The 24,479-nt window shown below is 35.5% G+C and overlaps 1 protein-coding gene across 1 annotated transcript; it reads left to right on the forward strand.

Moving 5' to 3' along the window:
- The first annotated feature begins 17,689 nt into the window (after positions 1 to 17,689).
- LOC114305109 (17.9 kDa class II heat shock protein-like) lies at positions 17,690 to 18,166 on the forward strand. The gene has a single exon (XM_028250226.2). The coding sequence runs from the start codon at positions 17,690 to 17,692 to the stop codon at positions 18,164 to 18,166; it is 477 nt and encodes a 158-aa protein (XP_028106027.2).
- Positions 18,167 to 24,479: the final 6,313 nt, after the last annotated feature.

Here is a 24,479-nt window from a genome sequence, read left to right on the forward strand (position 1 = left end):
ACCACTACCTAACCGATCTCAGAGTTAGTCTCAGTTTTAGAATGGAGGCCAGGGATTTAATTGTTATCAGTGTGGTCAACCGGGACATATGAAGAGAACTTGCCTTCAGTTGGGAGGCGCATCTGGCTCATCAAGGTCGATGCAGACTCAGAGCCACCAGCAGGCTCATTCAGCTCAGGCTTCACGAGCTAATCAGGGAGCCACTTCAGCTCAGTCGGTACAACATGCCTATGCTCCGAGAGGGGGGCAAGTTAATTAGGGGCCACAAGGGCGCGTGTATGCTATTACTATGCCAGAGCAGTTGCCAGAATTCTCAGTTGTGAGAGGTATTTTTGTTGTGTGTAATTCTTTGGCTAATGTATTGATAGACACGGGTGCGTCTCATTCATTTATATCTATTGCATTTGCTTCTGCATTGGGGTTAGAGGTAGCACAGTTAGTGCCTCTACTCAGAGTAGAGTCACCTGTTGGGGGTACAGTTGATTTAGACCGGGGTTGTCGTGATTGTGAAATAGAAGTTGCCGGGCGTCGACTTCTGTTTGCTTTTGTGTTGTTAGATATATCGAGTTTTGATGTCATTTTAGGCATGGACTGGTTGTGTTCTTATCAAGCTGTGATTGATTATTACTGTCAGAGAGTTACAGTGTGTACTTCGGGTGGGGATTGTTTTTATTTTTGGGGGAACCGAGTTGATAGAGCCTTGTCGCCAGTTGTTGACCCTCATAGTAGGAGAAAGCTTAGTGGCCTTCTTGCAACTCTCTTGGATAGTGAGAGTGACAGGGCTCGTGTTGAGTTACCAAGGGTAGTTTGTGAACACCCGGATGTCTTTCCAGAAGATCTTACTAGTTTACCATCTCACCGGGAGATCGAGTTCTCCATTGAATTAGTGCCTGGACCGACACCAATTTCCATATCACTGTATAGATTTGCACCCGCCGAATTGCATGAGTTAAAGATTCAACTCCAAGAACTTTTAGACAAGGGCTTCATTCACCCTAGTACATCACCTTAGGGAGCGTTGGCTCTCTTTACGAAGAAGAAGGATGGGTCATTGCGATTGTGTATTGATTACCGCAAGTTGAATAGAGTTACAGGTAAGAACAAGTATCCTCTACCCAGAATAGATGATTTGTTTGACCAACTTAGAGGGTTTTGTTACTTCTCAAAAATAGATTTGAGGTCGGGGTACCATCAGTTGAGAGTCCGGGAGGAGGACATTCAGAAAATGGCATTTCGTATGCATTATGGCCATTATGAATTCCTTTTAATGTCTTTTGGGTTAACCAATGCGCCTGCTTTCTTTATAGATTTGATGAACAGAATTTTTCGAGAATACTTGGACCGTTTTGTGGTCGTTTTTGTGGACGACATCTTAATTTATTCAACCTCCGAGGAGGAACATGAGGCTCACTTATGGGTAGTGCTTGAATTGCTTGAGAAACACCGTTTGTATGCCAAGTTTGAGAAATGCGAGTTTTGGTTAACCAAGGTAAAATTTTTGGGGCATGTAGTGTCAAGAGATGAAGTAACAGTAGACTCCTCAAAGATAGATGCCATACGAGATTGGGAACAACCCAAGAATGTTTTCGAGATCTGGAGTTTCATGGCATTAGTAGGGTATTATCGACGTTTTGTTAGGGACTTCTGTAGACTAGCTGCACCTTTGACTAGGTTGACTAGAAAGGGTATCAAATTTGAGTGGAGTGAGGCTTGTGAAAAGTCATTCCAAGAACTTAAGACTAGATTGACCATCGCACCGGTCTTGATAATTCCAGAAAGGGATTTGAATTACATTATCTATTATGATGCGTCCAGGAATGGACTTGGTTGCGTCTTGATGCAAGAGGGAAAAGTTGATTTTTGCTTTGAAAACTCATGAGAAAAATTACCCCACCCAAGATCTAGAATTAGCAGCGGTGATTTTTGCTTTGAAAATTTAGAGGCATTATTTGTACGGTGAGAAATTTGAAGTCTTCTCCGATCATAAGAGTCTAAAGTATTTGTTTTCTCAAAAAGACTTGAATTTACGACAGCGGAGGTGGATGGAATTTATGGAGGATTATGACTTTGAGTTACATTATTATCTAGGGAAGTGGTGGCCGATGCTTTGAGTCAAAAATCTATGAGTAGTTTGGCAAGTGAGGCCATTCGGGAATGGGATATGCTAGATGTTATTGGCAAGTTTGATTTGCACTTGCGTGAGTCCGGAGAGAGTGCTACCTTATTTACTTTGAATGCTCAACCTACCTTGGTTAATAAGGTCAGAGAGGCACAACGAGGAGATCGTGATGTGGAATCAACCCGTGTTAAGATTTCCAATGGGAAGGAAGAGAAAAGTTTGAACGTTCACTCGGATCTGAGTGTACGTTACCTAGACCGTTTGTTTGTACCAGAATCTTGTAGTGAGGAATTACTTCGGAGTTCCATCACGCACGCCTTGCGGTACACCCAGGAGGCACTAAAATATATCATGATCTTAGTCGTCAGTTTTGGTGGAGGGGTATGAAACGGGATGTCACTTTATTTGTATCGAAGTGCTTTACTTGTCAACAAGTGAAGGTCAAACATCAAAGACCAGCGGGTTTGTTACAACCCTTACCAATAGCCGAGTAGAAATGAGAGCGTGTTACCATGGATTTTGTAGTTGGGTTTCCTAGAACACAACGAGGCAATGACGCCGTTTGGGTGATTGTTGATAGGTTGACTAAGTCTACCCATTTCATTTCGATGTGCACCAGTGACTCAGTTAAACGCTTGGCAGAGGTGTACATTAGAGAGATAGTTAGACTTCATGGAGTCCCTAGGACTATTGTGTCGGATAGGGATCCTTGTTTTACCGCCCGGTTATGGCAAAGCCTTCAAGAGGCGTTGGGAACTAAGTTGATTCTTAGCACCGCTTATCATCCTCAAACCGATGGACAGTAGAAACGTACCATTCAGATTTTGGAGGACATGCTTAGAGCTTGTGTCCTTAATTTTAAGGGGTCTTGGGAAGGGCACTTACCATTGATTGAGTTTGCTTACAACAATAGTTACCAAGCTAGTGTTGGGATAGCACCATTTGAGGCCTTATATGGCCAACATTGTAGATCACCGGTTTGTTGGGCCGAAGTGGGTGATACACCGTTACTGGGTCTGAAAATTGTTAGAGAGACAACCGAGAACGTTGTTCTCATTCGAAAGAGGTTAGATATGGCCCAAAGCCGACAAAAGAGTTATGGTGATAAGAGGAGACGACTTTTATCCTTTGAAGATGGTGATCATGTGTTTCTAAAAATCTCACCAAGGCGGGGTTTGATAAGATTTGGTAAGAGTGGTAAATTATCTCTAAGGTTCATTGGGCCTTTTGAGATCTTAAAGCGAATTAGGGAAGTGGCATACCGGTTAGCTTTACCACCACAACTTTCAGGAGTTCACAACGTATTTCATGTATCCATGCTTAGAAAGTATGAACCCGACCCTTCTCATGTTCTTGATTAGGTTGACTTGGAGGTAAATGATGATGCCTCTTACGATGAACAATCGGTTCAAATATTAGATACCCGGGAGCAAGTGTTACGGAGCAAAACTATACCATTGGTAAAGGTATCGTGGAGACAACATGGGGTTAAAGAAGTGACGTGGGAACGAGAGGCGAAAGTTCGCTTCAAATATCCGGATTTATTTAAAAATGCTTAAGTTACTTTTTTTTGTAATATTCCTTAGTGTTGAGGGAAAACGTATTTAAAGTTATTAACCACATGTTGATATGTGCGTTGTTGTTTTAAGCATAAGGTTGTTTAGAGTTGTAATTACTTTTTGGGTAATTTCATGTTTATGCATATTTGGGAGGTTGTTGTTAATGAGATAACCATGGTGGAAATGGTGGAATTTGGTTGAGAGTTAGTATTGTGATTTGCAAATGAAATAGCGTGGCTTTGATCGCTAGAAACCCCTTTGTTTGCGTAGTTTGATTTGAAATTTCGGGGACGAAATTTTTTAACGGGGGAAGGTTGTAGCGATCCCGATTTCGATCATTCTTTCATGATTTGCCACTTCAACTAGGCCGATCGGGGGTCGAGCTGCCCGGTTAGCTCTCGGGGGTCTAGGGGGCAGCGCCCCTTGGTGGGTCCAAGGGCAGCGCCTTCGCGGGCGTCGAACTGCCTGGTTAGCTTGCGGGGGTCCAGAGGGCAGCGCCCCTTGGTGGGTCATAGGGAAACGTCGTGGCGAGGTTGAGGCGCAGCACCCCCAAAACAAAAATGCAAAATGCATTCGAAGTTGCTTGTTCACTCGAGCGGCCGTTTATGCGCTCGAAGGGAGAATGTTTGGTTTCAGAAGTTTGACCTGTCTACAAAAGTACTGGGTTAGTGTAATTCACGCTCGAGCGGGGCATTCCACGCTCTAGCAGACCATGTTATATCAGTTTGTGAATCCAATATTTCATATCACTTTTCAGTTTTCTCTCTCTCCAAAACTCTCCAGAATTCTAGATCGGGAGCTTCTCTCTCTAGAAGTCATATTCTCTCTTTGATTTCTCCAAATCCATTGGGATTTAGACCTAAGTTCTTCACCAAAATTGTTTATCATTTCGAGGGCTTCGTTGTATGCGATGAAGATTGAGTTTCGACACCATTGATTTTGGGGATTTCATCTCATTTCTTTTTCAAAACTTGAGGTAAGGATTTTCTTAGAGTTATATACATGTTTTTGCAAGATCTAGATGATTTTCGAAATCATCCTTTGATTAGCTTTGAGAAATTGATTATTGATTTCAAGAAGATGAGTGATTTTGAAAGAGGGTTTAATTTTTTTTCCTTTTAAAATAGAAATTGAAGGTTTTGAACCATATTGATTGATGAAAGATGATTTTGGGGAGATTCTTCTAAATATCTTGGAGATGAATGGTTTTGGTGAGAAAACCTAGAAATTGGGTCTTTTCTTTGAAAGATGTTGAAAATCCTTGGAAAATATTGTCATATTTATTTTGTGTACCAAAATAAATAGATGTTTTGAAAATTATTTATTTATATATAAATGACGAATTTTGTGAAAAAAATGAGAAATGTTGGTTTTTTTGGAAATTGTTGTCAAAATGTTGATTTAGTCTTGAATTGACATAATTGTTGAGATTGCTCGAAATGTGGGAATTACGTTATTCTCTTGAATGAATTGGATATAAAAGTGTATGTATATATATATATATATATATATATTCATCTTGTGAAATTGTGATTGGAAATTTTGATCACAATGGTATATTGTGTAGAACAATTGAATATGAAAGTAATGTTGCATTGCATTATTAAACATACATTGGCATTTCACTTCATTGGACTATGTTAAGCTTTAGAAGTTTGTATTGAGAAAAGAATGTTGGGAAATAGGTTTTCATGAAATGGTTTGGGGGTAAATACGGTGGTAAGTCTTGATAGATGGTGTAGATGAAATTGTTTAAGTTGGCCTGAGTGTCCTTGGTGAAAGACCAGAAAGTCGCGCGGATAGGTGTTGAGCCTTCCGATTAATACCTGTAAAAATGACAATTGGTAGTACTCGTATAGTCTACTTGTAGATACTAACCTAGGGATTACCAGAGTTGTATTTACTGCCTCCTTTAATTAAATTGATAAATTTTAAACAATTGAAGTTGCATAACATTATTGAGCATAATGGTTTTTAAAAGATGAAAATGTGTTTTATTTTCAAAAAGGCATGGCATGGCATGTGCATTTATCTCTTGAGACTTGTATAAAATATATATACTTTGTTAAGGATTTCCTACTGGGCTTTATGCTCCCCCTACCAGATTTTTGTGCAGGAAAAGACGTGAATCCGGCTAATTGAGGGCATGGAAATGTGTGTGTTGAGAGCACTAAAGTTCTCATTTGCTGTGATCCTATTTGTAAGCCAAGGACTATGTATGTGTGGGTTTGAATAACCATTTTGTGTACCGGGCTTAAGTCTTGGAAGATTGCAAACCCTTGGGGGTGCTTATCTGATTATTTACTTGTTGTTGAATCAATGTAATATCGCATGAGGAACTATTATTATTATGTAATGAAAGTATGTGAAGTTATATTTGGTTTTCCTTTAACAGAGCCATGATTGTTGCATTATCATTTGGGTTAGAAATTTGGGGCGTTACACGCCTCCCTAATTAATTAAGTTAATTATATGATTTATGTTGATTATGTGTTTATGTGTTAATTATGTGCCATGTCTCATTGAGAATAGATATGTATAGATATGAAATGAACCTGTCTGAATTAGTAATTTAAACAAGTTAGTATTAAATAATTGGATAGGTAATTAGAGCTTAATTCTCATTGGCATAATTCAGTTTAGTCTAGTTTAGTTAGATTATGATGGGAATTGATAATTTGGGTAAATTTGATTTAATTTAGTTAAACCTATAATTAATCAAGATCTAGGACAATTAGAGACTAATTGCATATTCTTAAGCCTATTCGTCAATTGAACAAGAGAAAAAGAGAGAGAATGAGTGCATTTTGTAGAGAATTCTAGAGAGAGAGAGAAAACTCAAGAAGAAGGAGAGGGAAGAAAGAAGAGGAACTTGAAGGAAAACTTGAATTCTCCAAAAATCCATCAACTTAAGGTCAGATTTTCATTCAAATTTCTTGAAATTGAGGCTTAGAAACTCATCATCTTCTAAGATATAAGTTGAGTTAATGAGGAATCATGCATAATTAGGAGTTTAAGGGTGCAAATTGATGTTGTGAACCCACATGAGCTTAAAAGAGATGATTTATAGGAATTGGCTTAAATCATCACCATACATGGCAAAATTTTATGAAAGTCTTCTTCATACAATTTAGTTCTTGCATGGTTTATGTAAATTGGAGAGGAAATTTCAATGATTTTGAAGATGGAACTCAAAGAATGAATGGTTTATGATTTTACATATTAAATTTAAGATTTGACCTTTTGCATGGAAATTGAGCTTCAATTTGAAGTTATGATTTTTGTTTAAAATTATATATGATGAAATCAAGATGTTTTTGAAAGGTTTTAGGTCTTGAGATGTATGAGAATGAAGTTTAAGTTACAAAAAATTGGGTTTCAAACTTAAGCAGATTTTCAGAGTTGAGTAGACCTAGAACCGCACATGCGGCTTGGGGCCTCGCGCGTGCGGAAATAGGACACTGAAAGCTGCACACACTATTTTAATTGCACGTGCAGTGGTAGTTCCGCACATGTGGCCAGTGCTCCCGCACTTGCGGATTTCACGATGGTCCCGATTTTGTTTTCTTTTCATTTTTCCGACTTCTGGGCCTCCGTTTACATGGTTTTCACATGTATTTCAAGTTCACATGCATGCCATGAACATGAAAGAAATTAAAGAAAGAATAGGAATAACCAAACGGATAAGTACCGAATGAACTGAACAATTTTAAAACCAACTGAATGAATGAAATGAATTTTGAGATGTTGTGATTGAATGTGTTATGTAGGTCGTCTGCACGAGGACTATCATCCGACCAAACACTGTGAGTAATGTCTTTGTAAAGATATTTTCGTATATGAATTACTTTGAAAATGACTATGTTATCCGATAATTTGTGAAACCTATGTTATGTTATATAATGTTTGATACGATATGTTTTTTATTAAGAATTTTGGAACCGCTAAGTATGCTTTGAAACTCTAAATTTCGAACGATACAATATGTTTCCGAAAATGAGATCTGGATAAGAATGAATGAGATTCCCTTTTTGATTATTGAATGTGATACCCATGAACACATGCTTTAATTTTTGGAAATCTCCATTATGCTTGTGTCGATCCCTTGTGGTCGTTATGTATACATCAAGCCATTGTGGTTGTTATGTTTAAGTCAATCCATAGTGGTTGTTATTTATACATTGACCCATTATGGTTGTTATGTCTAAGTCGACCAATTGAGGTCGTTATGTCTTTGTCGATCCATTGCGATTGTTATATGTCGATCCGTAGTGGTCGTTATGCCTATGTCCTTGATCCATTGTGGTCGTTTTGCTAATATTCTGTTCAATACTATTGGTTATACCACGAAATGTAAGTAACTCTGAACGGTTAATGAACTTTATGAATTCTAAAGAAATATATATCTGATAAATGCTTCATTTCATCGTGGACGTTCTGTATAGTATTTTGTCAAAAGGTGTAATAATGCTTTTGGAAATGTATCGTACTATGTGTTAAACTATGAAAGGTTCTCTGAAGGTTTGAGGAACTTTATTTATTATTACGAGTATCTGGAAAATGCTTTGATCTTGTTATAAGTTATGAATCTCGTTTATTTAACTTCATTACATCGAGATTATTTACTAGGCTCTGGCTCACTGTCTTATATATGTATGTAGGTGATCGAGCATAAGACTAGACCTAGTGGCGTCGAACTATTCTCAATTTTGTCAAGCCAACTTCTGTTCCTTACTACGAGGTTCCATACAGTCAAGCTTCCAGGCTTCATGAGTGGTGTAGAGTTCACCATTTTGCATCTTAAATTAAGTGTTTTAAATGTTAAAGAGACTGGTTCTGAGTGTGGCTATGATTGGTTTAGTTTGGTTATTAGGATTTATTCCCTAATCATGTTTTTTTGTTTTTGTACATAAGTTTTATGACTTGGGCTTTTGTGTACATATGTATAAAATTTGTTTTGTTCATGTAAGTCTTCACAGCTCATTGGACGTTATATTCTAGTATTTAAAGGCTTTCACTAGCCCCTATGATTGTATTACTGTAAAGCAGCTCTTCAGTAATCGCGGACTACTGGAGGATCACTTCTTCAATCCTTTGGGGCGGGGGTTGGGTTGTTACAGTGGCGGCGATGGGAGTGGTTGTTCGATCCTTTTTCTAGATATTTGAAAGTAGATAGAGAGAGAGAGAATAGATCGCTCATATGACGTCGACAGTGGCGGATCAGTGGTAGAGGAAGTGACATTACACCACTACGTGCCAATGGGAAGAGAGAGAGAGAGAGAGAGAGAGAGAGAGAGAGAGAGAGAGAGAGAGAGAGAGAGAGAGAGACCACGACGGAGGAAGGGGCGGCATGTGAAATGGAGGGTGAGGGTTGGGCGGTGGTGATAGAGAGTGGAGAGTAGAGAGCACAGAGAGAGAGAGAGAGAGACCACGACAGAGGAAGGGGCGGCATGTGAAATGGAGGGTGAGGGTTAGGCAGTAGTGATAGAGAGTGGAGAGTAGAGAGCACACACAGAGAGAGAGAGAGAGAGAGAGAGAGAGAGAGAGAGACCACGACAGAGGAAGGGGCGGCATGTGAAATGGAGGGTGAGGGTTGGGCAGTAGTGATAGAGAGTGGAGAGTAGAGAGCACACACAGAGAGAGAGAGAGAGAGAGAGAGGTTGTGAGGTACTAGGGTTTGGTTCGTATATATAGCATACATATATATATATATATATATATATGGATTTTTGGTCATTTTATCTAAACTTGTCCTTATAGACAAAATGTTTGAGCGCTTGGACTTCTAGCCAAACAAAATTTAAAATTGGATTTATGGACTGAGTATCCTTTTTTTATTATATATTTCTTATTTATTAGAGATTAACATTGTTAAATTAGGAGAGTAAATTATAAATACACCCTTAAAGTTTACTTAAATACAATTTGCCGCTGTGGCTCTAGAAATTACATCTCACCCCTTAAAATTTCTAATTTTATAGCATATTATTACTTTTATTAATAAATTATCAAGTCAATTAACAGTTTTTAATAATGTCAAAAATTTATTTCAATTAATAATTTAGGTAATTTTATCATTGTATAAGAAAACAATTAGAAATTTCATTTTTTCAGTTAATTTTGTTAAATGAAAAATTCTGACAATGAAATATTTGTAACTTTTCAAACTATAAGGGGTAATTCGTATTTTAAATAAATTTTGAAGGATGTATTTGTAATTTACCCTAAATTGGGTACTGCAATTTCCTATATTGCCTTTTTCGGCTTAATAATCTTGGGCCTATTAGCCCAATGATAAAGAAAGATCTCAGATGGGCTTACCATACTGTAACTGTCAGAAAGGTCTCGTGTATGGTAAAACTGTAAGAAAATGCTCCTAAAAACATTTAGATAAAAAAAAAATAAAAAAGGTGTAATGTTATATATAAACCGATTTTCTTATACATAAAGATAATGAGCCACACATTAATAAATAGATTAATTTGATAAAAAAAAAAACTAATTATGTATAAATTATGTATTTAAACAGGCTTTTTAATAGATTTCCTTATCCCTATTTGCCTACTGTATAAAACTGTCAATATCCATAAGGCTGGGGAGCAGTATTTTTTTTTTTTAAGGCTCGGCCATTCTGCAATGAAGTGGTTGGAATTTGTACCATCAAAATAATCCTACATGAGAATAATGTGTTGGAACTCGTGGTAAACGAGTTTTGGAGCAATTTGATCGATGGAAACATAGGATAAGGTAATGTCAAATTAGAGTTCAAGTGCAAAAAAAAAAAAATTGGAAAGACTTTAGAATTGTGATAATCGAGTTCAAAATGGTCTTGAGAATACACACCAGAGGATTCTTTGAATTAACATGTTCAACAATTTTATACGAGGTTAACATGTTCAAAAGATTTCTAAAATGTCTCTTGTTTGAGACTAAAGCGAATTTCATTCCTAATTATCAACCAAAAAGGTAGCAACAACCAGGGTTCCATGAATACCAAATAAACCAAATAAAGATAGATCTTCTTTAATTTAATGAAAAATTGCACATTGAAGATTTTCTTGACAAGAGAGTGGAACCATTCTTTGGGCGTAATGGAAGTTCCAAGTCAAAAATTGTGAAGTTTGTTGCAAACAAATGGCAAGGTGTTATTATATGAAAATCTTTCGCACACTTATATATATATATATATATCTATGTATTTTTAAATCAGGAATCATATCATATATGCAAGGTTTTTTAGGTTTATTTCAAGAAAATGTAAATTCAAAAATAAGTCGATTCCTCTAATTACGTGATTCGGACAAATATAAAAAATGGACAAGAGTTAAAACCTGAGCTAGATATCATATGTGAGAACAAACTTGTTACTCACTCTTGCAAGTCTGCCCGATACCTCTAACCCCACTTTTACTGCGTGAATCTCAAAGATATATACATATATACATATACACTCGGGGGTGAGCGCGGGTTGGTTGCGACCACAGAATTTCTAATCCGCTATTCGTTCGCCAGATTAGCAAATTGAAAAAAATAATCCGCATCCGTCCGCCAATCTGCCGGATGTAGATTGAGTGGATTGACGGATGGATGCGAATTGGCTTGGCGGTTTAAATTTTTATAAATTTTTAACATAATTCAACTTGTGCACTTTCTAAAAAAAAAAAAAAATTACAGTCAATGACTTAGGCCTGGTTTGGGAACAGGCTATTTTAGTAACTTTTTGGCTTTTTACGAAAAGATGTGCAGAAAAGTAGAGAGGTGATGTGACAAGTTTTACTACATGCCTCATCCAAAGGAAGAAAGTTTGAAACTTTATCCACACATTACAATCACAGCATGCCTCATCCACATAAAGTATTATAATCTGTGGTTTTTAAAATATAAAAACAATTCAAACTACCAAAACCATGAACAGAGCAGTAATAGAGATTGTATGCCTCTGTATTATTACATCCATATCTGTTTTTGAAAATAAAAATCAACCAACATATATAATCTTTTTTATTTATTATTTTTAGAATTAGATTTAAAAACTAAAATATATAGATAAATAATACGTTTATTTTTTTTCAATTCAAAAAATATATTTAAGTTGAAAACTCTTTTTCAACATAATACATTCAACAGAATATTTAAACTCTTTTTCAATTGAAAGCACAAAATCTTACAAATTATTAGGGGTGCTCGGCGGTTTGGCGGTTCGGTTGGGGCCAAATGAACCTCAAATCCGCCATCCGTCCAAAACTAGGCGGATTGAAAAAAATCAATCCGCAACCGTCCGCTCGTCATCACGCATCCGTCCAAAATACGGTGGATCAGTTCGGTTCGGTTGGTTTGGACGGATCGGTATATCCGCTGCTCACCCCTAATACACACACAACATTTATGCATGAATTTTACAAACATAATATATATGGACTAAACTAGGAGAAGATTATAGAGGGTCATAGCCTCTCTATTTTTGTGAAAATTATTAGTACTTAAAAAATATATATATCTATACCATTTTATACATAAAATGGTCTTAGTATATATATATATATATATATATATATATATATATATATATCTCATTTTTATTCCATCTTACATTTTCTATCTATTTTGCACCAAAAAAGCTTTTTTATCCTATTACAGATTGCTTCTACGATATATAATTTTTTTTTCTAGGCATATATACAATTTAGGGTAAATTACATTGACACCACCTAAGGTTTATGTTTATTACAGTTCCTCTTCTCACATTTTGGAAATTACATCTCTCTTCCTGAGGTTTAAAATTTCATTACAGATTCCCCCCTCGGCAATTTAATTTTTTTAAATACCAAATTTTCCCTCACTTGGTTAATTACATTGACACCCTCTCACATTTTGAAAATTACAATCCCCTCCATAAGGTTTAAAGTAGCATTACCAATTGCCCCCTCGGTTAGTATTAGTTGGAAAAAAAATTCATTGACAAAAAAAATTATTTGAAAAAAAATTATTTGAAAATTTTTTTTGTTAGTAAAATTTTTAAATTTCTGTTTAAAAACCAACATAAACTCATTTTTTGAATTTACGTTTTTTCCTCAAATTAACAAATTGAGACAACAATTTATAAACCAAAAAAATTAGCAAACAAGTTTTTATGATAGTTTTTAAAATTTTTATAAATATAAATTGAAAACTGAAAGGGAAATAGTTACCAAACATGACTCAGATGGTAAAAATGTCGTAAAATTAACAAATAATTAAATAAATTACTAACGTAAGACATGCCTTATCAAAGATTCTTAGACTATGTATAGTTTGATTTTTAGAATTTTCTTTAAAAAAATTAAAAATTAATTTGGTTAAGAAATAAAAAATAAAAAATAATTATCATTTAAGGGTAAAAAATAATTATCATTTTAACTTTTGGGCAGGTTATATAGATACATATGGTTGTTTCAATTTAATTTGTAAAAAATTATTTCTAGCGACTCGAAAGATAAAAATTATATAAAAGTGATAATTATTTTTTTATTTTTTATTTCTTAACCAAATTAATTTTTAATTTTTTAAAAAATTTCTAAAAATCAAACCATACATAGCCTAAGAATATTTTGATAAGTCATTTTTTACGTTGGTAACTTATTTAATTATTTTTTAATTTTACGACATTTTTATTATATAAAGCCTGTTTGATACCATTTCATTTTCAGTTTTTAATTTATATTTACAAAAAATTTAAAAATTATTATAAAAACTTGTTTGATAATTTTTTTGATTTATAAATGGTTGTCTTAGTTTGTAAATTTGAGAAAAAAAACGTAAATTCAAAAAATGAGTTTACGTTGGTTTTTAAATAGAAATTTAAACATTTTACCAACAATTTTTTTTAATTAATTTTTTTTCAAATAATTTTTTTTTCAATTAATTTCCTTTTCAAATAATTTTTTTTCCAATTAATTTTTTTTCAATGAATTTTTTTCCAATTAATACTAACCGAGAGGGCAATTAGTAATGCTACTTTAAACCTTAAGAAGGGGATTGTAATTTCTAAAGTGTGAGGGGTGTCAATGTAATTTACCTAGTGAAGGTAAAATTAGTATTTAAAAAAATTAAATTGCTGAGGAGGAATCTGTAATGAAACTTTAAACCTCAGGGAAGGAGATGTAATTTTCAAAATGTGAGGGGAAGAACTGTAATAAATATAAACCTCAGGAGGTGTCAGTGTAATTTACCCTACAATTTATATATCATATTATATATAAATGTGCGTATGGTGAAAAAAATATTACTTTTTTAATCCATTCGATAATAAAATTCTGATTCCGTCTTGATAATATATAATTGAGATTCACCTCTTACCCTATAAAAAATACATCTTAAATAAATCTAAATTGTATATTGAACCTTTTAAATATCTTTTATATACAAATTTTGTCTAGAAAAATATTTAGTAGCGTGAATTTGTGTGACTCGAATAGTTCGAATATATGTCGTTTTATTCCTAAAATGACATCGTTTTGAGATATTAGAGCCATTCAAGGCATAAAAATTCAAACTACCAAACATTGTTGTTTTTGTATGGGTGAATTACACTAAAGGTCCCTATAGTTCAGGGCTTGTATCACTTTGGTCTCTGACTTTTCAATTGTGACACATTTGACCATAAATTTTGATTTTTATTTCAAATAAGGACAATTGAATATACCATTACTCAATTTCAAGAGCAAAATCGTCAATTTGATAAAATATAAACTAATTTGACAAAAATAAATGTCAAAAAATATTTTTAAATTTTTAAAAATTAATTCTACCCACCAATGATCAAATTATGTAAAATTGATAAATCTTTTACACATTTATTTATTTATTTTTCTACCAAATTAATTTATTTTATATGTTTGGATGATAATCATGTAATGAGCGGCTGTTTTTATTTTCATTAAATTAATTTATATTTTTTCAAAAGTTAAATATGGCGACAACTTTGATATCATTATTAAACCAACCAATTAAATCAAAAAATTTAAAACTAAAAACATTTCATATATTAAATATATCGATTACACAATAAAAGCCTAGCAAACACCCATTACATGATTATCATTCAAACTCATAAAAAAATTAATTTGGTTAAAAAAATAAATGTGTAAAAGTTTATCAATTTTATATAATTTTATCTTTGGTGCGTAGAAATAATTTTTAAAAATTTAAAAATATTTTGTTGACATTTATTTTTGTTAAATTAGTTTATATTTTATCAAATTAACGACTTTGCCCTTGAAATTGAGCAATAGTATCTTCAATTGCTCTTATTTAAAATAAAATTTAAAATTCAAAATTAAATATATCATAATTAAAAAATTAAAGATTAAAATGATACAAATCTTACACTATGGCGACTATTAATGTAATTCGCCATTTTTGTATATATCAATACTCTCCCTCCCCTGTATATGCTTCTTGCCAAACAGCCTGTCTCACCCTTCTTTTTGTAACACGTGCCATGTTTTTAACATCTCAGAGTCATGACCCATTGGACCACAATTCCCACGTGGCTACGGCAACATTTTGCCGGCCGTGCCACATGTAGCATGTTGTGGACCACCTTATATACATACTAGTACTCCCATTTTGTTTGAAACCGACGTTATAACAATGTAATTCAATGAGGTTTTTTTTTTTTTTTTTTTTTTTGAAAGAAATGACCCACTTTTTTAATTATTTAAAAAATTAATATACTTTTTAAAATCACATTTTAAAAATATAATTTTAAATTAAAATCACATTTTTAACATGTAATTTCAATTGTATTTTCAACATGCGATTTCAAATTGAAATTGCATGTTGAAAATACAATTTTTAGTTTAAAATTATATTTTAAAAAAATAGGTTGATTTTCCAAATAATTTAAAAAGTGAGTTAATTCTCTAAATTAATTTTTTAGAATATTAAAAAAAACTCGTAATTCAATAGGTACTTTTTATTTTAAAATAAAACATTCATAAAATAAATTTATTTATAAAAATAATATTATTCATATGAAATTTCTTAGAAAAAAACATAAAAAAGAAAGGGTTTTAAGCCTTGAAATCAAATAAATTTGAGTTTTTCATTTTGTTAATTTAAATTAAATTTTTTATTTACTTTTACTTTTAATCATTTGTCTATTTTCGTTAAATAAAATTGACAAAAAAATAATAGTTTAGTCATTATACTCAATATACATGTATGAAATATATATATATATATATATAATATCATTTTTTATTGAGTTTAATGATTAAAATATTATTTTTTATAATAAAATAAACAAATAGTTTAAATTGAAAATAAATATATATTTTTAAATTTAAATTAACAAAATAAAAAATACAAGATATATTTTATTATAAGACTCAAATTTAATTTTTTTTTTATAATGTTTGTAATTTTTTTTTTTTATATAAATAAAGTTCTCTTTCTCAATAATTTCACGTCCTTATCTTCAATGGAGATATCTCTTGAAGGGCTTCCAAGCTCAGAGCTCAACACTTTTTTTTAATGATTTTTCTCTTTTCCCTCCTTGTTCTTTTGTGAAATGTTATCGTGTTACTATTATTATTATTTTTTTAGATAAATTATATTATTTTTTTTGCAATTTAAAAATATATATAATAATTCTTATAATTTTGATATAATTAAATTAGATTTTTTTAATATTTTAATTCACTTGACATTAAACTCTATTTTCATTAATAAATCGTTATTCAAATGAATGAAAAATAATGTTATCATCTCTATTATATCAAAATGTAAAATTATTCTTTAATATTATGTCTTTAGATCTTCTGCATTAGTTTCTGGTCATTCAACATTACTAAATGGGAAGTTAGCGTAATTATGTTAAAATTGTGAGATTTGTTGTATTTTTTCAAACTTTAAGGGAGGTTAGTATAATTTATCTTCTTTTTTTTTTTGTTTTTTTTTTCAAATTTTTAAGGAGTTAAAGGTGAAAATAAATTGAAGGGAGAAAACAGAAAGTTACAAAAGGAAGAAGAAAGGAAAGGGAAGAAAAATTATAATAAAAAGTAGGCATGCCATGAGAATGTTGGTCCAGTACTTAAATTTAATCATCTGAGAAATGATAGTGATACAGTTAAGAAAAATACGGGTGTTTGGTTCACAGGTTGAGGATTCTTTCCGGTCCGGTCTGATGTATTGGCCATGTTTGGTAGGGTTTATTTCTAACTTATTTCAGTTTTTAGTTTAATTTAAGCTATTTTGATGTGTTTGGTTCAGCTTAACAATACAGTTTATAGCTTTTTGTAAGTCAAAAATCAACTTATTCTTTGAGTAGGGGAGGAGAAGCTTAATTTATAAGTCAAAAATCAGCTTATGTTCACAGTTATAAGTTATAAGCTGTTAAGTTATAAGCTATAATCACTTTCCCACAGCTCTACCAAACGGGGCCATTATTTGGTTCGTGGAGCTCGCCATATGGTCTAGACTGATGTATTGTTTGGATTTTTGGAATTCATCATATGTTCAGTTTTAACGATCTAAATTATTTAATTTTTTGAAACTCTTCGTGTATATCATTTATATAAAAAAAAAAAAATTAGATCAATTCTATAATTGTAATATATTCATTTTATCGTATTTATCTTTACAAAAATGAGATGTGTTTTTTTAAAGAGAAAATTAGTGTAAGGTCCCTCTCTCATACTTAGTAATAGAAGAGATCCACAATTTTATTTTATAATGTCTAAGGTCCCTCAACTCCTACACTGATATATCACAGAGAAATTTGACTCTCTCGAATCAAACCTCATTTTTTTTTTCTCTCTCTCTCTAAACTTCTCCCTCTCCAAAGATTTTGGGATTAAAGAAGGGTTGTTCTGTTGATGATGTTTGCCAGGCATAAAATATATATATATTACGCTCCATAATTCAACCAATCCAATGCAAGGCACCAACCAAAATTCGAAACAATTTCATTTCATTCCAATTCCAATTCATCAAAAAATGGATTTAAGGCTACACTCTCCAGCACATGATGGATGTGGCTGCTGTAGCCGAAGCTTCCGCCGACGCAGCTTTCACTGGCAAGTCGGTGAACGCAACGTTGCGCAACTACGTCCGTGACGCCAAGTCCATAGCGGTGACACATGCGGACGTGAAGGAGTACCCGAACTCGTACGTGTTCATCATCGACATGCCTAGGCTGAAGTCAGCGGACATCAAGGTTCAGGTGGAGGGCGACAATGTGCTTGTGATCAGCGGAGAGAGGAAGCGAGAGGACGAGAAAGATGGGGCTAAGTATTTGAGGATAGAACAGAGGGTTGGGAAGTTGATGAGGAAGTTTTTGTTGCCTGAGAATGCTAATACTGATAAGATCTCTGCTGTTTGTCAGGACGGTGTGCTCATTGAATTTCTCTGGAGCAGAATTTCTCTGAAGAGAAATTCCGAAGTGCAGAGAAAATTGGTCAAAACACAGAGAATCCAGAGAAATTCAGAAATTCAGAATTTCTGAATTGAGAAATTCAGAATTTCTCTGGATAGAAATTCCGAAGTCCAGAGAAATTTGGTTGAAACACAAAGAATCTAGAATTGAGAAATTCTGAAGTCCAGAGAAATTCTCTGGATTGAATTTTTTCTGGATCAATGTTGAGGGACCTTAGACATTATGAAAATATTTAGTGTCCTTTATGCTATAAAATCTTAATATCAGAGACCTTAAAAAAAATCTCATTTTTTAAAATAGACGATTTAATTGTTTTAAGACAAACACGATAAAATAAATATATTGCAATTATTGGATTAACTTAAATTTTTGTGTGAATGATATATATGAAAAGTCATAAAAAATAAACGACTTAAATTATTAAAATTAGACTTGTGATAAACTCCACAAATCCAAACAATACCTCTCAAATTCAAATCTGGAATGAAAAGAATCCCCAACTTGGTTCACAAATCTCCAAGAACAATAATCCCAAATAATTTTTAATAATTTTGGCATGGTTGGCCTTGCCAAGCCTGTCAAGATAATAATTATTAATTATTTTAACAATTATATATTTTGTTGGAGGTAAATTTCTTCTAGTTCAAAATTTAAATTGAAGAGTGTTATTTGGGTCCGTAGAATTTATTATAGGTCTTATTTTGATCATTTAAATTATTTATTTTATCTGACATTTTGTGTAATTCTTCGTAATGCACTTTGGAAACGATGTCATTTTTTTTATAAAAATAAAAAATAAAAAAAGAAAAGAAAATGGGTATTTATTATTACTATTATCTTTAAGTATTGCTTTTAAAATAACGTCATTTTAAAATATTATACATGATGTACTATAGATTATACATTACTGAATTGTGTTACGTTGTACAATATGCATGATTAATGTTATGCCTTTTGAGAGGGAGTTTTTATTTGCATTGGGGCCGAGCTAGACCAAGGCATGGTAAATGGGCTGTTCTTTGGGCCGTGGTGAAAAGAGCTTAGCAAGTCGACCGCAGCCCAAGTGGTAGCTCGGTCCAAGTATGAAAAGGGCTCGGCAAGTGTTAGCTCGGTCCAAATGTGATTATATTCACCAGTCGGAGTAGAGATAGTTAGCTCGACCATAGCATTCGAAGCCGAAGTATGATGGCTTCTCATGGTGAACCTTGCATTGATTAGCGCGGTCGAGGCTTGCTAAAAGTTAGCTCGGTCTCAGCAGGCAACCGAGGTACAAGTGAACAAGAGTCGAGCTATAAGTTGCATGTGAAGGCGTAGGATTAAGTATGACAAAGTGCTAGTGTTAGCTCGGTCATACCTTCATCCAACCAAAGCAAAACCATCTCACTTGGTTTAAGCAGTGAGGGGGGTGTTGAAGGATAAGCATTATCTTTCAGGAGTGTGATTCCTAGGAGGACTCTACATGGAGGAGTAATAGTCCTACTAGGATTGTGCCACGTGGAACCTATAAAAGCTCACAACATAACCTATGTACAGGTAACACAACTTTGATTCTCGAATACACAGAGCTTTTTGTCTATTTTGCTGACTTAGGCATCGAACAGGTATCCAGCACACACCCGCCGGCTAGCTCATGTTTGTGTTTTCAGGGAGTAAAGTGACAACGTTTGGAGGAGCGCATACTTGATCAACAGGATTATACGAGAAGATTATTTCGTGCTCGTACACCTTTCCTCTTAAACTCTTTTGCAGGTTTGATTTTCTCTTTGCTTCAAATGATGTAGTTGGTCAACAATGTTAATGTCAACCACATTAGATAAGTAACAGTTAAATTTGAAATTTCATTTCCACTGTTTCAATAATGTACACCTTTGCCGAATGGATCCTTTTTTATGATTCTTTTTTTATGTGAACCTTGAAGTGTTGGTCCATGTTAGGCCTACTATATATTTTTTGAGCTCTGCTGGGGACCTTAGTGGGGGTGACCCCAACACCCCCACCTCCATGTGGGGCAGTGAGAGCAAGCCTTTAAAAAAAAAAAAAAAAAATTTCACCAATCAAAAAACAGTGGAGTGATGGGGTCACTCCCACTTGGGTCTAAATCTTTTCTGATATTTTTTTTAGGGTTGGATTGGGTTCATTACATATCTTCTTTTTTTGATCATACCATATATTGATTGGTCTGATATAATTGTTTTTAAAAAATTAACTGCAAATATAATTTTTCAAAATAGGTTGTCTAAAAGATAACATATTGAATTATTGAAAGTGGTGTCATTTGTGTACCAATATGCTTAGACTAGACTGTCCAATCGCCTAAGATTGAATGTATGATAAGATTATGAAAAATAAATTGAGTGTTGCTATTAGCATTTCATAAATTATTTTGGACTTCTAATTTTTAACTTTTTTTTATTATTAAAATAACCTCAAATAAAATTATTACAAAGGATATCATTAATTTTGAAAAATTCCATCTCATAATTAAACCTACACACCCACTACATCATGAATTAGGATTTATGAGAGCACCCACCTCCATCACTACCCATCCATCTTTTCCAAATTTCACCTTCAAAACTTACCTACCCTCAAAACCTTGAATACCCTTTGACGACAATATTCTGGCGGTAACGGTGGCTACTGTGGGGATGTAATTTCTGAATGACAACACGTGTCCGAGGTGCCATGTGTCCTGGACATGATGCCGAGGCAATCTTAGCTAGGTTGAGGTTATCTGCGAGAATACCGAAATTTGGGGTAAGCGGATAAGGGACAAGAGTCCTAGATTGGGAGAGGACTTCAGTTTGGGTAAAGATAAGAATCTTAAAGAGTTTATCCCAATCCCACTGGGAGTCCAAGATTAGCAGTAATCCAGAGTCCATTGAAGCTAGGCTTCTATAGGGATTAGGTTTGTATTGGCTATAAAAGAGAGGCACTCTCGTGGGTCTAAGGTACGCTTTTTGTATTCTGAATAGTGAGTTAAGAACTTTTGCTATCTTTGAGAGATAACTAACTTGATCGTTGAAGTGCTCCTAGGTGGACGAACCACCACCGGAATCTCTTCTTTCTGTTATTGGTCGTTCGGGCGCAATCTATTCTGCCAGTGTTCACCAGCTGTGTACCTGTTTGGCAGTGTGAGTAGAAATCGACTCATATAATTTGGCACCGTTTGTGGGAACGGAAGAAGAATAGATGGTCAACGACGGATAGAAAGAGAAGGTTGGGGATGACATCCCTACTGGGAGCGGTAAGCACATTGACCTTGACGTTGAAGAAGACAACTGCAACGACGAGACTCTTGATAAGAATTATGAAGATAAAGACGTCGGCCAAGAGGGCGACGTACCAAAGAAATTAGACCGAAGCGGGTATTATAACGATGACGACCTCCAGGTATGGAAAAATAGATGCTTGCGGAAGGACGAAGAGATGAAGGGAATGGCAGACAAATTGGAAACGGTCGTCAATTTCATGATGCAGAACAACGTCATGCAGCCACCGTTTCCGTTACAAGACACGCCGATTCCAGCGGCCAAGAACAATGCCCAGAAGGGAGGGCAGAAAATAGTCCCTATAGCCCCCCAGCATGTCAGAACCATGGAACACTCTCATCGGCCTTCAAGGGAGGTCGGGCGAGGAGAGTCAATAAAAAGAGATTCACGGAGGACGCATCGTACCAAGGAGGATGACCCCAAAGAACATCGTCATGTTCAAGGGAAGGAGCTCTATTTCGACGCAACTAACGGAGAGAAGTCCAAGAGGATTCACAATGACACCGCAAGTAGTGTACCGAAAAAATTGAAATCCGAAGATAGCCGAGCTCCTGGGTGGACCAAGGAGGATCTGAGGGATTACCTCTATAGGAAGCAACACAATGCCGAGGTATCCTCCCCAGTTAAGCCGAGAACGCCGTTCTCAATAGAGTTGGACAAATTTGAGGCCCCAAAAAGGTTCAGTATGCCGAGATTCCAGATATACGACGGTAAGTCGGACCCCAACTTTCATGTTGGTTTGTACCTGAACTCGATGACATTGTACACTGGGAATGAGCCGTTGCTCTGCAAGGTGTTCCCCTCATTCTTCGGCGAGATTGCATCGGACTGGTTTCATAAATTGCCAAAAAGAACTGTGAAAACCTAGAAAGGCCTGGCCGAGATGTTTGTGGCCAGGTTCGTGACAAACAAACTATAGCCATTGAGGGTGGACGCCCTGATGGCTTTGAAAATTAGCGAGGATGAAAGCCTCAGGGCCTATGCTAAAAGGTATTGTGAGGTATTCAACCGAATACCAGGATGCAACCAAGAGGTGGCGGTCGTGTCGTTTAAAAATGGCCTGAAAGATGATTGCCTGCTTCGAAAATCACTGGTAAAGACACTGCCAAAAAGCATGGAGGAACTCATGGCTAGGATAGAAAAGTATGCCAGGGCCGAAGAGGACAAGCTGGGGACAAAGGCGTCGAAACAAGAGAAGAAAAACGGCTCACCGAAGCGATGCCGAGGTGATAGTGGGTACAACAAGCAGGAGACAGGATTAAGGGCTGAACAGGCAGTCACAACCATAGTCCGAATCCTAATTTACAAAATCTTAGAGAAAATCCGAAATCAACTCTATTACAGAGCACTAGTAAGGGCTCTTGGTGAATTTATGGAAAGAAGTCTTAGCAAGCACTGTGCTTACCACAACGAAGATGGGCATTTGACTCAGTGGTGCAGAGCCTTAAAGGCACATCTGGAAGACCTAGTAAGACAAGGTCATTCAAGGGCTCTTATAGACGAGGCCAGGACAAGGGAAGAGCAAACAAGACTGCCTCAGGCACCGGCAGTCCGCATCCTCCAACACAACAACCGCATGCTGGCGGACCTCGAGTGATCAATGTGATCCATTCGAAGGTCAATGAGAACGAAATATGTGGGGAGACCTAGAAGGTAAAACACTTGCAACATGTGTACTAGGTCAGGCAGAAAAGACCTAGGGCAGATGAGTGCCAAGGACCAGTGGTGTCCTTTACTGAAGACGACCTAGAAATGGTGCAGCATCTCCACAACGATGCTTTGGTAATACCCCTCCAGATTGGAGAATGCCAAGTGAAGCGCATTTTAATTAACCAAGACAGCTCTTGTGACATCATGTCTGTCAGATGTTACAAGGACCTTGGCCTTCACCAAGATGATATGGAACAATCCAATGGTCCAATGGTCGGGTTCAATGGAACGCCAACATGGCCCTTGGGAGCAGTTAGTTTGGAGGTGCAGGTTGGCACCAAGAAGATAAAAACTGAGTTTACAGTAATTGACACTCCCTCCCCTTATAATGCTATCTTGGGAAGGCCATGGCTGCATGCAATGGGGGCTGTTCCCTCAACATTGCATCAGCTGTTGCGATTTCTAACTAAGCATAGAATGTAGGAGGTAAGAGGGGACCAAGTGCAGGCAAAGAATTGCTCCATAGCAGTAATGAAATCCACTTGCAACATACGAGAAACAGAACCAGCAGAGATTGAAGACGAAGACATAGAAGTCTTAAAGGATGTTGGCAAAGAGCCAGCCGAGAAGAGTGAGGAAGCCCTAACGAAAATCCTTGTCCAACAAGGGGATGAAGAGCGCTTCTTCCTTCTCGGCTCGGGCTTGGCCGAGGAAGAGGAAAAAGAGCTAGAGGCGTTCTTGAGAGCAAACATTGAGGTGTTTGCTCGGACGCCGTACGAGATGTCTGGCATTGACCCCGAGGTCACTTGCCATAAACTAAATGTAGACAAGTCGGCTAAACCTATCATCCAGCGAGCAAGAAAGCCAACGTTGATGTATGTCGAAGCAGTAGAAGAGGAGGTAGAAAAACTTCTGGAGGCCAAGTCCATTCGAGAGGTAAATTACCCGACATGGTTATCAAACGCGGTAGTTATGAAGAAGAAGAATGGGAAGTGGAGGGTCAGTGTGGACTTCACCAGCCTGAACAAGGCTTGTCCCAAAGACAGTTTCCCACTACCCAAGATTGACCAATTGGTGGATGCCACTTCAGGGCATGGAAGGATGAGCTTCCTGGATGCATACAGGGGGTACCATCAGATAGCTATGTATCGACCAGATGAGGAGAAGACTGTATTCATCACCCCAAGAGGGCTATATTGCTACAGAGTGATTCATTTTGGATTGAAAAATGCAGGAGCAACTTACCAGAGATTGGTGACCAAGATGTTCAGGCATCTAATAGGCAAAACAGTGGAGGTATACATAGATGACATGGTCGTGAAGACCAAGGAACCTGAAAATCATCGGGCCAACCTAAAGGCAATTTTTGACATCCTTAGAACATATCGGCTCCAACTCAATGCATCAAAGTGTGCATTTAGAGTTGGGTCTGGTACGTTCTTGGGATACTTGGTAACAAG

The sequence above is a fragment of the Camellia sinensis genome, chromosome 4 (genome assembly GCF_055761805.1).
Source record: "Camellia sinensis isolate YWXY chromosome 4, ASM5576180v1, whole genome shotgun sequence".
Classification (NCBI taxonomy): Eukaryota; Viridiplantae; Streptophyta; class Magnoliopsida; order Ericales; family Theaceae; genus Camellia; species Camellia sinensis.

Coding starts and splice junctions, on each gene's coding strand:
- LOC114305109 (XM_028250226.2), top strand. CDS start 17,690: ATGGATGTGGCTGCTGTAGCCGAAGCTTCCGCCGACGCAGCTTTCACT.